Here is a 16,589-nt window from a genome sequence, read left to right on the forward strand (position 1 = left end):
TAAAATTTAACAGATTAAGATAGAAACAATATGTATTGCAGCAGTATATGCTTGCATAAATTATTAGAAAATTTAAAAATCATGTCAAAAAGGAAATCGGAAAAAAAAAAAAAAAAAAAAAAAACCCAAAAACTGTTAAGGAAAAATATTTCACCCAACAAGTGAAACACTGGATTCATTTCCTCTAAATTAAGTAAGAGAAAAGGGGGTTTTTCATTTCCTCTAAATTAAGAGAAAAGGGGTTGGCCAGACTTCCTGTCATTCACCACTGCACTGGATGTCTGAGCAAAGAGAAAAGGTGGGAGGGAAAAAGGCAAGGAGGGGGTAGAGCCAAAGAGTTAGATCTACTAAAATTAAGAGATAACATGATTGTGGCCGGGCACGATGGCTCATGCCTGTAATCCCAGCACTTTGGGAGGCCGAGGCGGAAGGATCACCTGAGGTCGGGAGTTCAAGACCAGCCTGACCAACATGGAGAAATCCCGTCTCTACTAAAAATACAAAATTAGCCGAGCATGGTGGCACATGCCTGTAATCCCAGCTACTAGGGAGGCTGAGGCAGGAGGATCGCTTGAACCTGGGAGGCGGAGGTTGTGGGTGAGCCGAGATCGCGCCATTGTAACCAGCCTGGGCAACAAGAGCGAAACTCCATCTCAGAAAAAAAAAAAAAAAAAAAAGAGATAACATGATTGCAACCCAGAAAAAGAATGTTTAAATAAACAAGCTAATAATGTACTGAAATAATCTTCCTACTTTAGTAACACTAATTTAAAAACAACACACACACTTCTAAATTTTCATTAGCATATATACCATGGCACTTAAGTACAAAACATTTTCAGAATTATGTGAACAAATTATAAAACTACACTGAGTGATGTCAGCAAGATAAAGGAAAAAGAATCCCCAAACTCTCCAGTCACCACAGTGAAATGATTTTAACAATTCATGGACTAATTGCCTCAGGGATAAATCCAGAAAACAGTTACGAGGTTTCTACACCTCAGGCTGACATAAAGCAAACAGTATAGAAGCTCTGAAGGAAAATTTGAAGCATCCACTTGACAGAGACCCAGTCCCTGCCATGCAGTGGGGTAACAGAAAAGAAACCCACAACTCCCAAGATCATCTAGGGGATGGAAAGGAGCAGAATATCTGTCCAACATCCTGACTTTTCAGATGACCAACTGATGGGCTGGTTTCTCTCTTCCTGAATATAAGCACCGACAAGAACAAGGTGAAAGGTTAGGCGTCACTGAGAAAAAGGATGATTTACATAAACCAGTGTGTGCAGTAATACAGACAAACGCTAAGTGAATATCTAGTACTACAGCTTATTGTAGCACCAAAGTCTGCAATATCAAAGACAGACAACAGGGGAGCTTCTGGGTAGAAACTAGCAAACATTTTCAATGAAGAGATGACAAGCAAAGGCCCAGAGAGGACAAAATCCCCAGCCAGAAAAGGTGTGGAAAGTCTCCACAATCTAGTTGAGTTGACTGCAGAGTGTCCTCCCTGAACAAAGCAACCACCAAAAACTGGGGAGGTAGATGATTTTTAAAATAGGGAAGTGCCAAAAGAAGATAATAAAACTTAGAAAGAAATAGGAAAATACGGTCCATAAAAAGAAACCAATTAAGTCTCTACAAACCTACACTAAAGAAATGGTGATTTACATCTTGGCTTTGAAGAACTAAAAAGAAATAGGGGTCACCCTCAGTATATGCAGGGGATTGGTTCCAAGATTCCCTAAGGGGACCAAAATCTATGGATACTGAAGTCCCTTATGTAAAAAGGCATAGTATTTGCATATAACCTACCTATATCTTCCCATATGATTTAAATCATCTCTACATTACTTATAATAGCTAATACAATGTAAATGCTACATAAGTAGTTGTTACACTGCATTGTTTAGGAAATAATGACAAGAAAAAAAGGACTGTACATGTTCAACACAGATGAAACCATCCATTTTTTTCTGGCTATTTGTAGTTCATAGTTGGCTCCATCTATGGCTGCACGAGCCATGAATACAGAGGGCTGACTATATGTGAATTACCAAAGAATATGAAATAGCAGACACAAGAATGCTCAATGAGTTAAAAGATAGCACACACAGACAAGCTCACGAAATCAGGAAAACTATATGAACTATGCATGCAAAGAAGAATATCAACAGAAATAGAAGCTATAAAGAAGAATCAAAAAGAAATTCTAAGGCTGGGCACCATGGCTCACGCCTGTAATTCCAACACTCTGGGAGGCGAAGATGGGGGAATTGCTTAAGCCCAGGAGTTCCAAGACCAGCCAGGGCAAGACGGCAAAATCCCATCTCTACAAAGAGTACAAAAAATCAGGCAGGTGTGATGGTGCATGCCTGTAGTCCCAGCTACTCAGGAGGCTGAAGTGGGAGGTTCATTTGAACCCGGGAGGCAGAGGATACAGTGATCCAAGATCGTGCCACTGCACTCCAGCCTGGGAAAGAGTGAAACCCTGCCTGAAAACAAAACAAAAGAAAGAAAAAAAGTCGAGTTAAAAATATAATAACTGAGTTGAAAAATTCGCTAGATGAATTCAACAGCTGACTTAATGAGGCAGAAGAAGGAATCGGTGAACTCAAAGGGGATTTTGACAGGGAGGAAAACAAAAACTATAAAAAATAAAGAAAAATAAACAGAGTCTAAAGGGCTTATGGGGAAACCATCAAGCACCAAGAACGTATGTATCCTGAAAGCCCAATAAATAATGTGGGCTTTATTTATTGCCCACATTATATACCTAACATTACTGAACTGTAAGCAAACAAACAAGCTTTACTGAAAGACATAATAAAGATATGATCACTGACTGACAAACTCAATTCTTATAGGAAGATGTGATGGTGACAAGACCTGCAACTGTAAAAATTCATGGCCATTCAAACACAAACAAAATATGTGGGAATTTAATAAAATGTGACTGTTGTATAAAAAAAGAACCAACAAAATTTTGGAAAGAAAATGGAGGGGTTTGCCAATCTTCATATGAACCTATTATGACATTTATAATCTGAAACTTTAAAAGCAATCAAATATAATCTACAAAAAGATATACACAAAAATTCAAATTAAAGATTCAATCAAAAAAAAATTCATGCAAAGAAAATGTAAGCAAGAAACATGAGATTTTAAAGAAACTTCATATTTTATAATGACACCGTGAGCCAGGCCTTCCAAAAGATAAAACAAACATTTATTTATTTTTGCTTTTGTGGTATACCATCCTAAAAGAAGCAATCATTCTTTGAACTGCCAGTGAAGTAACCCTCAGACACTTGTGGTAAAGACAGCATGCACAGAGGAAGCCACAGTGACATTCTTTGCAAAAGTGAAAAATTGTAAAAGATCCATATGTCTTCATTTAGAAATTGCTCCAAAGAGGATGCAAAATAAGCTATTAGTGTTTATTAACATAAAAACATATACATTTCAAAAACTTGCAAAATACAGCAGAACATTCACTGAAGAATTGTTTTCTAAAATCTCATAATGACTTGTAAATGCATCTTGACACCTCTCACTGACTCTTGCCACAGAACTTACAATAGTAGCTCCTCAATGAAACAAGAGGCATGGTGGAGAATGTGACAGGGAAAAGGAACCTGGGTTCCTCCGGGTGGGTAATTGAAAGAGTGATTGCCTCTTCTAGGATAGTGCATTTCCTATTTTGGTGAATCTGGCAAGATTCCCCACTACCCCAAGTTCAAGGGTGCCCCCTCCCACCAACAACACATGACATGTCCCACTCTTAAAAAAAAAAAATACTACTATGTTCTTTTTTCTCTTTGAGGATCTAAAAAAAATAAAAATTCTTTGTATTTCCATTTTCCAATTCCTTGGACTGTGAGGACATTTCATTATTTTGTGGAAATCAAAATAAAATAATTTTCATTTTATGCTCAATTTTCTTTTACTGCATTCTAGGAGCTATTTCACGTTCTGTAGTTAAAAGTTTTAAAATATATATGCTTTGATGTTCTTTTTTTAGGTTATGAAGTGTGTTCTTGATGCCCTGTTTTTTACTTGTTTGCTTACAAATTTTATTGTGTATATTTAAGGTACACAATATAGCAAGGTATAGATAGTAAAAAACTCACGACAGTTTAACAAATTAGTATATCCATATCTCATAGTTACCTTTTTTTTTTTTTTTGCTTTTGTGGCAAAAACAGCTAAAATCTCATTTAGCATAAATTTCACATATAATAACACGTTATTCCCTACCATCCTTATGTTGTATCACCTTCTTAATGTCTAAATTCCATCTCTGCTTGGACTTTTACCACAAAACAAATATATATATCATGTGATGTTTAAAATAAATGTAATATTTAATAATAATTGGTGGAATGACAGAATTTGGCTCCATCTTCTCTGACATCAAAAAAGTTTGGCTCTTACATCTGAGCAAAATTATAACCGTTTTACAAAAAACAACTGCCGGTAAGAGTCCCAGCAGGAACACCGCATTCTCTGTGGGATGGATATGCTGAGAATGGCTAAATTAATCTGACATTCAGGTTGATTTCATATTTTAAAATCAATGATGGAATAAAAAAACCTCTATCACTGATGTTTGTACCTAGTTTTCCATTCCATTCCCGGTCATTAAGATTGTGGAGTTAGAAAGAGTGACTGATTCATTATAGCTTCAAATGTGGTATAAAATCAGGCAGAAAAGATCTCCCCGTAAAGGCATCTTTTCAAGAATTTATGAGGTATTTTTGCATATTAACATGTGACTTCCACATACAGCTTCTCTACTCCTGGTCTACTGAGAGCTGACAGTGCATTCAGATGTTGCCCGTAAACAATCTCTGCTGCCCAAAAGCTGACACCACAGGACTCACACCCTGTCTCCATCCATGTCTGGGTGTGAGCCCTTCCCAGGACCATGCCCAGTGGAGCCTCTTCCCAAGCTTATGTCACTGAGTCACCGTGAGATCTGGAATCTAAGTGCAGATGAGAGGGACTGAAGGAAGGCATGGGTGAGTGCGAGCAAATGTGTCAGGCAGGATGCTTCAGACTCAGAGAAGATTTGCAGCTCCAATGCCCTGCATTTCAAAAAGGGAGGAGACAGAACAATCCACCAAGATTATCACTTTACCTGAGGAAGAGCCATCCCTGGCTCCTTTTCTTTCTTCTTTCTCTCCTGGGCCTCTCTCTCAGTCAATATAATTAATTCTTTAAAAGTCAAATCTGAAAGTCGAAAATATGTTGTTTAATCCTTGGAAACAACACATTCCTTTCTGTGCCACAACCATGCCCACAGGGAAGGCCTCAGCATGTGGAGAGACAGCCCAGTGCACCAGGGGGATGCAAGGATAATAAACTCCTACACAAAGACTAAGTAAGTTTTTCACCCTTTTCTTCAGAACTTGTTCCCCTCCCAGAGAAGCCCCCACACACCCTGCAACAGTGGGGAGCTGGGCTGGACTATGCTTCCCTTCAGGACACAGACCCATCCCTGATCAAACCCCATACAGAGCACAGCCCCCTCACCTCCCTGTGGATCACAGGCTGAGCTCAGCTCTCAGAAACAGAAGACACAAAGGCTGGATGCTCAATGCTGGATACAAATTAGAATCAATTTGGGTACCTTAAACAATATGGAGGTTGAGTCCATCCTACCTATTGGAAGTGGAATCTGTGGTAAAAGGGCACAAAACGTGTATTTGCAAACTGCCTCAGCACGCTAATGTGAAGCCAGGATTGAGCACATCTTAAAGGGGGCAAGACTAGCACAGCCCCATCCTCCCAGCTCTGCTCTCCCCTTGGGGCTTCATTGTTACCAGTTTGTAGACAGTAGAACACAATGGACCAGAAACACAGAGACACATAATATGCACCAGGGGTGGGGTGAGGGTGTGGCTGGAGTGTTAAATGGTGAGAGGAGGGTGAGGCACAGAAGTCCCAATGGAGAAGGTGGTATCAGAACAAAGACCTCAAGAAGGAAGGATGTTTGCACCTGCAGGTGAGGGGCCAGACAGCCCAGGTAGAGGCCCTGAGGCAGGAGCAACCTCAGCCCAGAGAACAGGAAAGAGGCCTGTGTGGCTGGAGCAGAGGGAGCAGGGAGGACACAGGCAGGAGATGAGGTCAGAGAGGTTCTGGGGAGCAGATTAGGTAGAGACGAGGTATTCCAACATTTTTCTCCCACAGCTCACAGTAATCGCAGAAACTGCATTTCCTCACCCTTTTTAAGTAAACATAACTTTTCTTTATCACATGAATTAAAGCACTTCTTTTTAATGTCATGTTTTCTCTGTTTCAAATATATGCTGACATGTAAAGCTAAAGCCAGGAAGTACAGGGTCACCATAATCTGAGATGTGCAGGAGCGCAGGGGAATGTACTTGGTGAGTTCAGGCAATCACTTTTGGTGGAGATACCTGTTAGATGGCTGAGCAGAGAGAGGAGAGGACAAAAGGACACAGAATTCTAGAGTTCAGGGGACAGGTCCGCAGGGGACATGGAGACGTGTAGGTGGGTAGGTGGGTGATATGGATCAGCTCTGTGTCCCTGGCCCAAATCTCACTTTGAATTGTAATCCCCACTGTTACTGGTGGGGCCTGGTGGGAGGTGGATGGATCATGGGGGTGGATTTGTGTTGAATGGTTTCGCACCACCCCTTGGGCTGTTCTTATCATAGTGAGTTCTCACGACATCTGGTTGCTTAAAAGCATGTAGCGCCTCCCCCCTCACTCTCTCTTGCTCCTGCTCCCGCCATGTGAGACACCTGTTCCTCCTTCACCTGCCATGACTGGAATCTTCTTGCAGCCTCCCCAGAAGCAGATGTCGCTATGCTTCCTGTGCAGCCTGCAGAACTGTGAGCCAATTAAACCTGTTTTCTTTATAAATTACCCAGTCTCCAGTATGTCATTATAGCAATTCAAGAATGGACTAATACAGTGGGGTTTAAATTCATAAGATGAGATGATGAGGAAAGACAGTGGGTGTGGACAGAAACAAGAAGAGGTTCAAGGACTAAGCCATGAGTCATTCCCACATTGGGAAACATTCAGAATCAGGACACAGCAGCAGAGGAAAGTGTGAAATGGTCAGGGAGGTGACAAGAAAATCAAATAGCTCCTGACAGGCAAAGAAAGAGTAAAGCAGGAAATGAAATACATTGGATTTAGAAATGGGGAGGTCACTGGTGACTCTGAAAAATAAAGTTATCAGTGGAATGGTGGATATGCAAGTTTCATCCAATGCATTCACGACACAATTGGAGGCAACAAGTGAAGACAGAGACTCTGAACAAGATTGTATTGTATTATGCTCTTAAATGAAGCACAGAAGAGGGGTACTCACTACAGGCAGAAACACAGTTAATGGTATGTTTTGTTTTAATTAGGGCACAGTGGGAGGAAACTAGAGGCTTTAGGGTCTGTGTGTGTGCATGCATTTAATGGGCAATACACCACCATCAGTAAACACTGTTTAAAGTAATTCTGTAGAAGTAAAAATGAATGACACAGTTAAACAAATTTTATGGAAGCCCAAAGTATTTTTGTTGTTTTCTTTTTAACTTACATTTTAAGTTCAGGGGTACATGTGCAGGACGTGAAGGCTGGTTACATAGGTAAATGGGTCATGGGGATGTGTTGTACACATTATTTCATCATCCGGGTATTAAGCCTAGTATTCATAAGTTATTTTTCCTGATCATCTCCCTCCTCCCACCTTCCACGCTCAGGTAGATCCCAGTGTGTGTTGTTTCCCTCTATGTGTCCATGTGTTCTCATCATTTACCTCCCACTTGTAAGTGAGAACATGCAGTATTTGGTTTTCTGTTCCCGTGTTAGTTTGCTAAGGATAATGGCCTCCAGCTCCATCCACGTCCTGGGAAAGGACATGATCTCATTGTTTTTTATGGGAAGGCTGTTGTTTTGGACTAGCCTCCCGAACTACCAGACCAAGCCAGAATGAAGTCTCTTGTGCTGAGTGCCACATTATCAAACTGAACCTTGAAATGGGCCAGGTTTAGGGGAAAAAAAACTCCAAAAAATAAACAGAGAGGCCCGGCGCGGTGGCTCACACTTGTAATCCCAGCACTTTGGGAGGCCGAGGTGGGCGAATGACCTGAGGTCAGGAGATTGAGACCAGCCTGGCCAACGTGGTGAAACCCCGTCTCTACCAAAAATACAAAAACTAGCTGGGCATGGTGGTCCATGCCTGTAATGACCCCACCCCCGAATACTGGCACCACTATCTACTAAAACAGATGTCTTCAATGATGCACACATGCCCCAATGAGACCCCAACATCTTCCAAGGAAACTATCCATATTGACATTTAGATAATGCATCCAAAATGCATCTATAACCATCTTAACGTGCAGCCCAAAATACTCCAAAAAAAAAAAAAAACAAAGGTAGCCCCCTAAATGATCTCTGTGATTTTCCAGATAATACTTCGGTAAGTTGCATGATTCCTGCACTCCCAAAAGACCCCGCAGAAGTCACCATGAAAAGTGCTTATGGCAGTACAGCTCTGGGTTCCACGCTCTCAAGACCAACGAACCAACTCTCCAGCTGCCCAACCTCCCTGTGGACTCAACTTAGGCCTTGCTTCTCACTTCAGTTGATGATAGAACAATATGAGTTTGGATTGTATGGGTCCATTTATAAAAGAATTTACTTCAATAAACATCTGAAAAATATTTTGAAGACTTGCAACAATTTGAAAAAACTCACAGATGAACCATATACCCTAATTAAGAAAAAGGTATGCCAGAAATGCATAAAATATATGTAAATATTAGTCTATTTTATCACTTAGTACCATAAAACACACACAAATCTATTCTAAGTTAAAATGTACCAAATTTATATAAACACCTCTAGACTGTATATGGTTCCATCTGCAGTCAAAATAAATGTAAAAAAATGTAAAGACGCAGTATTCAATCATAACTGCATTAATGAACTGTAGTACATACTGAACTTCTATAATAATTTCATAGCCACCTCCCATTGCTATTGTGGTGAGCTCAAGTACCTGCTCAATGTGCCCCGTGATGTTAAGCATCTCCATGTGAACTGTTAATCTCTCTAGTAAATTGCAGACCGCAGTAAAAATTGACCTCTGTGGTTCTGGCACATTTTTCATTGTTTGGTGCAATACGATAAACTCTGAATAACAACACAGGACCCATCTGAAGTGCCACTAGTGATGCTGGAAATGCTCCCAAGAAGTAGAGAAAAGTCATGACATTACAAGAACATGTTGAATTGCTTAATACATACCATAGATTGAGGTGTGCAATTCAGTTGCCCGCCATTTCAAGATAAATTAATCTGGTGTAAGGACCACTGTTAAAAGAGAAAATTCATGAAGCCGTCACTGCAGCTACACCAGTAGGCACGAAAACAATGTACTTTTTGCTAAATACCTTTTTTATCTCATATTGAAAATGCAGCTTTATACAGGGGCAAAATCACTATAATGAAGGCATACCTGTAGACTCTAATATGATTTGAGAAAAAGGGAAGTTATTTTATGACAACTTTAGGAAGGTAAAGGATCTAAAGCTGGAGAGTTTGATGCCAGCAAAATATGGACTGATAATTTAAGAAGTTTGGCTTAAAAAATATCAAGATAACAGAAGCAGCCACTCCAACCAAGAGGCAGTAGATGGGGTCTCAAATGCTATGAAGAAAATCATTAATGAGCCAGGCATGATTGCTCACCCCTGTAATCCCAGCACTGTGGAAGGCCAAGGTGGGCAGGTCTTTGGAGCCCGGGAGTTCCAGATCAGACTGGGCAACATGGCAAAAGCCGGAATCTACTAAAAAATACAAAAAAAACAGCCGGGCATGGTGACACACGCTTGTAGTTTCAGCTACTCGGGAGGCTGAGGTGAGAGGATGCCTTCAGCCTGGGAGGCGGACATTACAGTGAGCCGAGGCCACATCACTGCACTCCAGCCTGAGCAACCGAGCAAAAAATAAAGAAACTGTGGCATTCCAAAATGATCCATGCACTCTCACAACCACTCATAATCCCACTTCCAAGTGCTTCTGCCAGACCTAAGAAATTCCTTTCCAAGAGTTCCACATACCCCTTGCTCTTATAACCACACTTGGGACAGGTGCACACACCATACCATGGCTCATCTGAAGGCCCACCCTTGCTTTGGAGCCTTCTATGGACTCCCCTCCATTTTCCCCCATTTTTCTACCTCTCCTCCATGCATGCATGAACAAACTAGGCTAAAAGGTACAGGATCTCTGGGCACATGCAACACAGCAGGAGTGTACACAAACTGCAAACTGAAGGACCCTGGGCCTTCAGTATGAAGACCACAAAGTTGGGCCTGCTGAGAAAACTTGCCAGCAAGTGCTGACAATATTAAGTCTAGTTTAAAGGCAGCTGGGCATTGGCTAGATTAAGTTCAGTGAGGATGTCTCAGAAGAGGGGCCCTAAATCTTTCTATACACTAAAGACAAAATATCTGAAAAAAGAAATAAAGGAAACAGTCCCATTTGTAATAGCATCAAAAGGAATAAAATACTTAGGAATAGATTTAACCAGTGAAGTAAAAGATCTGTACACTGAAAGCTCTTAAGACACTGATAAAAGATATTGAAGAGGCCAGGAAAGTGGCTCATGCCTGTAATCCCAGTGCTTTGGGAGGCTGAGGTGGGAGGATTGCTTGAGGTCAGGAGTTTGAGACCAGCCTGGGCAACATAGTGACACTCTTTCTCTACAAAGAAAAGAAATTAGCCAGGTATGGTGGTGCATACCTGTAGTCTTAGCCCTTCAGCCAGGTATGGTGGTGCATACCTATAGTCTTAGCTACCTGGGAGCCTGAGGCAGGAGGGTTGCCTGAGCCCAGGAGTTGAAACCTGCAGTGAGGTATGATCGCCCCACTGCATGCCAGCACTCCAGCTTGAGTAACAATGTGAGGCTGGTCTCTTAAAAAAAGAAAGAAAGAAAGAAAGAAAAAGAAAGAAAGAAAGAAAGAAAGAAAGAAAGAAAGAAAGAAAGAAAGAAAGAAAGAAAGAAAGAAAGAAGGAAGGAAGGAAAGAAAGAAAGAAAGATAGAGAAAGAAAGAAAGAAGAAAGAAAGGACTGTAGAGAGCCGAAAGCCAAAGGGTCATGACCAACTCTGCATTCCACTGAAGGCTATATGATTAAACAGCAAACTGTTTATCATGAATGCAGGATGTGGGCAAACTCACATCTGCCCTGCCACCAGAAGGTATGCTGAGTGCAATTACTCCCTGGCGCCATGCTCCTTGAGGTTATCTACTGGAACATCTGGAGGCTACTGTTCAGAGAATGCAGTCGTGCAAGCCTGCACCGAGTCAAGCAGCTGACTGACAACCACCCACTTCTCCCTATCTCCTTTACTCAATAAATATGAAGGGCTCTAAAAGCTCAGGACTCTTGCTCACTAGAAGCAAGGAGCCCCTGACCCCTTCTTCCAAATATACTCTTTTGTCTTTGTCTTTATTCCTGTGTTCGTCCCCCTTTGTTCAGTCCAACAGGCATTGGGGCTGCAACGAAGGATAAAAAAAAAATTGAAGAACACACAAAGAAATGGAAAGCTATCCCATGTTCATAGATTGTAAGAATATTTTAAAATTATTAAAATGTCCATACTACCAAAAGTGATCTGCAAATTCAGCACAATCGCTATCAACACTCCAATGCTATTTTTCACAGATAAAAAAAGAAAAAACCCTAAAACTTTTATACAACCACAAAAAACTCCAAAGAGCCAAAGCAGTGTTGAAAAAGAACATGCTAGAGGCATCATACTTTCTGATTTCAAACTATATTATAAAGGTACAGCAATCCTAACAGTATAATACTGGCATAAAAACACACAGAGAACAATCAAACACAAGAGAGCCCAGAAATAAACATGCACATATACAACTAGCCTTTGACAAGGGCACCAAGAATATACAATGAGGAAAGGACAGTCTCATCAATAAATCCTGTCGGGAAAACTGTATGTTCACATTCAAAAGAATATGAAACTGGACGCTTATCTCACACTATATGCAAAGATAAACTCAAAATGGATTAAAGATTTAAATATATGATCTAAAATGGTAAAATCCCAGAAAACAGAAAAAAGCTCCTTGACATTGATCTTGGCAATGATTTTTTTGGATATGACACCAAAAGCCCAGGCAACAAATGGTGGGACTACATCAAACTAAATAGTGGGACTATGTCCAACTAAAAAGTTTGGCCAGGCGCAGTGGCTCATGCCTGTAATCCCAGCACTTTGGGAGGCCAAGACAGGCAGAGCACTTGAGGTCAGGAGTTCGAGACCAGCCTGGCCAACATGGTGAGACCCTGTGTCTACTAAAAAATTAGCTGGGAGTGGTGGTGCAACCTGTAATACCAGCTACTACGGGGGCTGAGGCAGGAGAATCATTTGAACTCGGAAGGCACACATTGCAGTGAACTGAGATTGCGCCACCACACTCTAGCCTGGGCAACAGAGTGAGACTCCATTTTGGGGGTGGGGTGGGGGAGGGGCAAAGCTCCTGCACACCAAAGGAAACAATGAACTAAATGAAAAAGCAATTTGTAAGATGGAAGCATGTATCTGCAAACCATATATTTAATAAGTGGTTAATATCCAAAATATATAAAAACTCCTACAATTCTACAGCAAAATACCCCAAATAATCTCAATAAAAATGGGCAAAGGACCTGAACATTTTCCAAATAAGACATACAAATGACCAGCAGGTATATAATAAGGTGCTCAAGATCACTAATCATCAGAGGAATGCTAATCAAAACCACCATAAGCTATCACCTCATACCTCTTACGAAGGCTATTTTAAATAGGCAAGAGATAACAGGTGTTAGCATGATATGGAGAAAAATGAGCCCTTGTACACTGTTGCTGGGAGTGCACATCAGTACAGCCATTATGAAAAACACTATGGACATTCTTCAAAATATTAAAAATAGAACAACAATGCAATCCAGCAATCCCATTTCTGGGTATATATCCAAAGTAAATAAATGAAACCAGTATCTTGAAGAGACAGCTAGGCCAGGCATAGTAGTTCATGGCTGTAATCCCAGCACTCTGAGAAGCTGAGGCAACAAGATCACTTGACATCAGTAGTTAGAGACCATGCTGGACAACATAGCAGAGACCATGTATCTGCTGAAAAAACACAGACAAAAACAAAAAAACGGCTGGGTGTGGCGGCTCACGCCTGTAATCCTAACACTTTGGGAGGCCAAGGCGGGCAGATCACGAGGTCAGGAGTTCGAGACCAGCCTGGCCAACATGGTGAAACCCCGTCTCTACTAAAAACACAAAAAGCTGGGCGTGGTGGCGGGTGCCTGTAATATCAGCTACTCGGGAGGCTGAGGCAGGAGAATCATTTGAACCTAGGAAGTGGAGGTTGTAGTGAGCTGAGATTGCACCATTGCACTCCAGCCTGGACAACAGGGTGAGGCTCTGTCTCAAAAAAAAAAAAAAAACCTTACAAAATATCTGTCCCCCATGATCACTACAGTATTATTCATAACAGCCAAGATATGGAAACAACCCAAGTGCCCATCCATGAATAAATAAATATGTGTGTATATAGACATATACAGAGTGTTCATGTGTACATATATATAATGGAATATTATCCAACCATAAAAAGAAGAAAATCCTGCTATTTGCAACAACATGGATGAACCTGGAAGACATTACGCTAGGTGAAATAAGACAGACACTAAAAGACAATTACTGTATGACCTCACAAGTGGAATCTAAAAAAGTCCAATTCATAGTAACAGGGTAGAACAGTTGTTGCCACAGGCTGCTGGGGGGTGAAAATGGAAAATGTTGGTTAAAGGGTAGAAATTTTCTGTTATAAAATGAAGAAGTTCTGAGGAAGCTAATGTACACCATGGTGACTATACTATATTGGACACTTTAACAGTTTGGAAAGTTTTTGAAAAATCTAATAAATTATGGGGTAAAAGTTCAAAAAATGATGGCACTTAATATTCAGAAATGAATGAGATCAGTTGATTATTGGATCCACCAAATCTTATTTCTGGAGTTAGCAACTATAGGAAAGAAGCAATTGAATAAAATGTATCTCAAGCTTCCAAAATAACAATGAATTAACTGTAAAGCAACTACAAAGAAAAAAGTAAATTCATTACAAAAAAACAAGACTTTCAATGCTTCTGCGAAGACATACCTTGTAGGCCTAGTGTGGTGGCTCACATCTGTAATTCCAGTGCGTTGAGAGGCTGAGGTGGAAAGACTGCTTGAGGCCAGGAAGTAGAAGCTGCAGTGAGCCGAGATCATGCCACTGCTCTCCAGCCTAGGCGGCAGAGAGAGACCATGTCCCCCCCAAAACAAACAAAACAGAACAAAGCCAAAAAAAACCACCAAAGACATATCTTGTAGTGACAGTCAGTCATTTCTTGCCCCATTTCTCCCCTCCTTTATCCTCTACTCCATCATTGGGAAGAAGAGAGTTACCACAAATAACTGGATCAAGTCACTGCCCTCTGGCTAAATAGGAATTCCAAATATCTTTTGATACAAATAAATACAAAATGCACAAGGCTTATAGAAAAAACTTTGGTGATTTTCATCCTCATGAGTACAACTTAAACATATTTCAAATCAGAGTATAAAGCCACAAATCAATATATTACAACCACCATCCATATCCAATCAACTGTCACTCATCTGGATGGGGTCCTCTCCGGCTTTCTTCACGGCTATGTGTTTCCCTCTCTCATTCTGCGCGTCTTTTTTTTCTCCTTTTCTGTTTTGCACCCCTTTCTTTATTCCCTCTTTTATGTCTGTTCTGCCCAATGCTCTGCAACTTACTTCACTTCTCGTAGCTCTTTCTCCCCAATCTTTCCGATTGCCCCCAATCTCCACGTATTTCTGCCTCTTTTCCCCCATCTAAGCTCCCTCTCTGCTCTCCTTGTTAAATTCCCTCTTCCCTGTTACATCTCCTTTGTTGCCACTCTCTAGCACCCCCAATTTCCTAGGCTTACTCCCTGCTGTGGTTCTCCCTCTACTCTGCTTGTCACCCACTGCCCTCTCTCCCTCTCTTTCAGTTCCAGCACCACGTAGCTCTGTCAGCCGCGGTTCCAACTCTTTCACCTTCTCCCCACTGTCTGTCTGCAGTGCCTCCTCCTTTGCCGCCCCACTCTATTTTGCTGCCCTTCATCTCTGTGAAGGTCCCCTTTTTTTTCTAAATTTCTCTGTGTGCTTTTCTCCCCCTGCTACTTTTTCCATCCGTTCTCTTTCACTCTTGCTCTCTTTGCAAGTCCCTAAAGTATCATCCATTTTGCCGTGTATTTATGGGTCTCCCTCATTCTTTTCTCCTCAGTTTTTCCTTTTGCTCCGTCGTTCCCCGTCTTTTCCTCTCCTGATCCCTCTCACCCACACATTCGGGAGGAAAGGGGAGGAATAGGATGCCCACCTCCCGGAAGAGCACATTTTCCAGTGGAGTAAAATTTGGGAAGGAAGAACACTGGGTGTCACAAGACAGACTCAGGTAACCTGTCCCAACGGGGAGTCAAGAAAAGCAGTGGCTGTGAAGGGGAAGCCTGGGGAGCGGAAGGACCCGGCGTGAGGACGACACAAGGTGGCGCGGAGGACGGTGTCTCACGACAGGGAGGGTCTGCAGAATCCCAGGACGTGGGAGGAGAAGCGGCTCCTTCAGGAGCCGGACAGTGGGCGCTCCCCTCCAGGGACAGACGAGGGAGGAGCTCGGGGATCGCGAAGGGCGCTAGTCCACATCCCGAATGAGGACTCGACTTGGCGCGGGGCCCAAGCAGAGGGTTTTAAGCAGGAACACTACCTGAATGGCGTTGTCTACATGGTCCTAAGGAAGAAAGGCAGAGAGCAACGAACAGCCTCAGAGAGATTTTAAACCGAAAGGGAAGCAATTCTCCTACTTACTTGGGACGAAGGGGCTGTTGCGGGTATTTTAAGGTCCGTAGCGATCCCCAGGTCACGGGTAAGGAGAACCGAGGACTGCGAAGTGCACGTTTAACCAAGGTAGACGAAGAGAAGCAAACGTTTAATCCAGGTAAACTGAAACACACGCATAGCGACGTGGCCTTTCCCCAGCGCGATCTGCTTCCGGGTGTGCAGGAAACTGGGCGCAGAAAGAAAAACTGGGCGGCCTGGGGGCGGGGCCTAGGCGGGGCGCGACTAGGAAAGGGCTGGGCGGGAAGACTGGCCTGACTTGGGAGTGGCCCGAAAGGGTGGTAGGAGGCCCAGGGCGGTAGGGGGCGTGACTAGGTGGGGCTTGGCTGGACCGAAAACTGGGATGAAGCGGGGCCTCCAGGGGTGGGCGGGGCCGAGGCGGGGCCTGTTCTCCACTCCGCCTCTCACCCATCAGGATTTTGTTTTCCAGATTTGGGAGTATTTGTGACTATTTCTTGTCCTGTGAAGCAGCGCTGCTCCTTGCCCATTTTAAATTAATGTTTCAGGATTTAAGGTTGAATCTTAAAGTTGTGGTCCACTCATACTGGAAACTAAGATGATTTATTCTTAACAAGTTGAACTGATTTAAGTCAA

At 42.2% G+C, this 16,589-nt stretch overlaps 1 protein-coding gene across 7 annotated transcripts in view; it reads right to left on the reverse strand.

Annotated features, from left to right (window-relative positions):
- Positions 1 to 16,163, reverse strand: part of ZNF841 (zinc finger protein 841) — a 30,848-nt gene extending 14,685 nt beyond the window's left edge. For 2 of the 7 annotated variants that reach the window (XM_055370295.2, XM_031003849.3), the window contains exons 1-3: positions 14,236 to 16,163; positions 9,293 to 9,358; positions 5,149 to 5,240 (exon numbers count right to left, since the gene is read on the reverse strand). Coding sequence is in view for 6 of the 7 variants with exons in the window: in XM_031003849.3 (XP_030859709.1) it covers positions 5,149 to 5,163 (15 nt within the window). In the remaining variant the exon portion in view is untranslated. Of the gene's footprint in view, positions 1 to 5,148; positions 5,241 to 9,292; positions 9,359 to 9,736; positions 9,835 to 14,235 lie in introns of all 7 variants that reach the window. The other 5 variants (XM_055370292.2, XM_055370294.2, XM_055370288.2 and 2 more) reach the window with 5 other exon arrangements.
- Positions 16,164 to 16,589: the final 426 nt, after the last annotated feature.

This window comes from Gorilla gorilla, chromosome 20 (assembly GCF_029281585.2).
Source record: "Gorilla gorilla gorilla isolate KB3781 chromosome 20, NHGRI_mGorGor1-v2.1_pri, whole genome shotgun sequence".
NCBI lineage: Eukaryota > Metazoa > Chordata > Mammalia > Primates > Hominidae > Gorilla > Gorilla gorilla.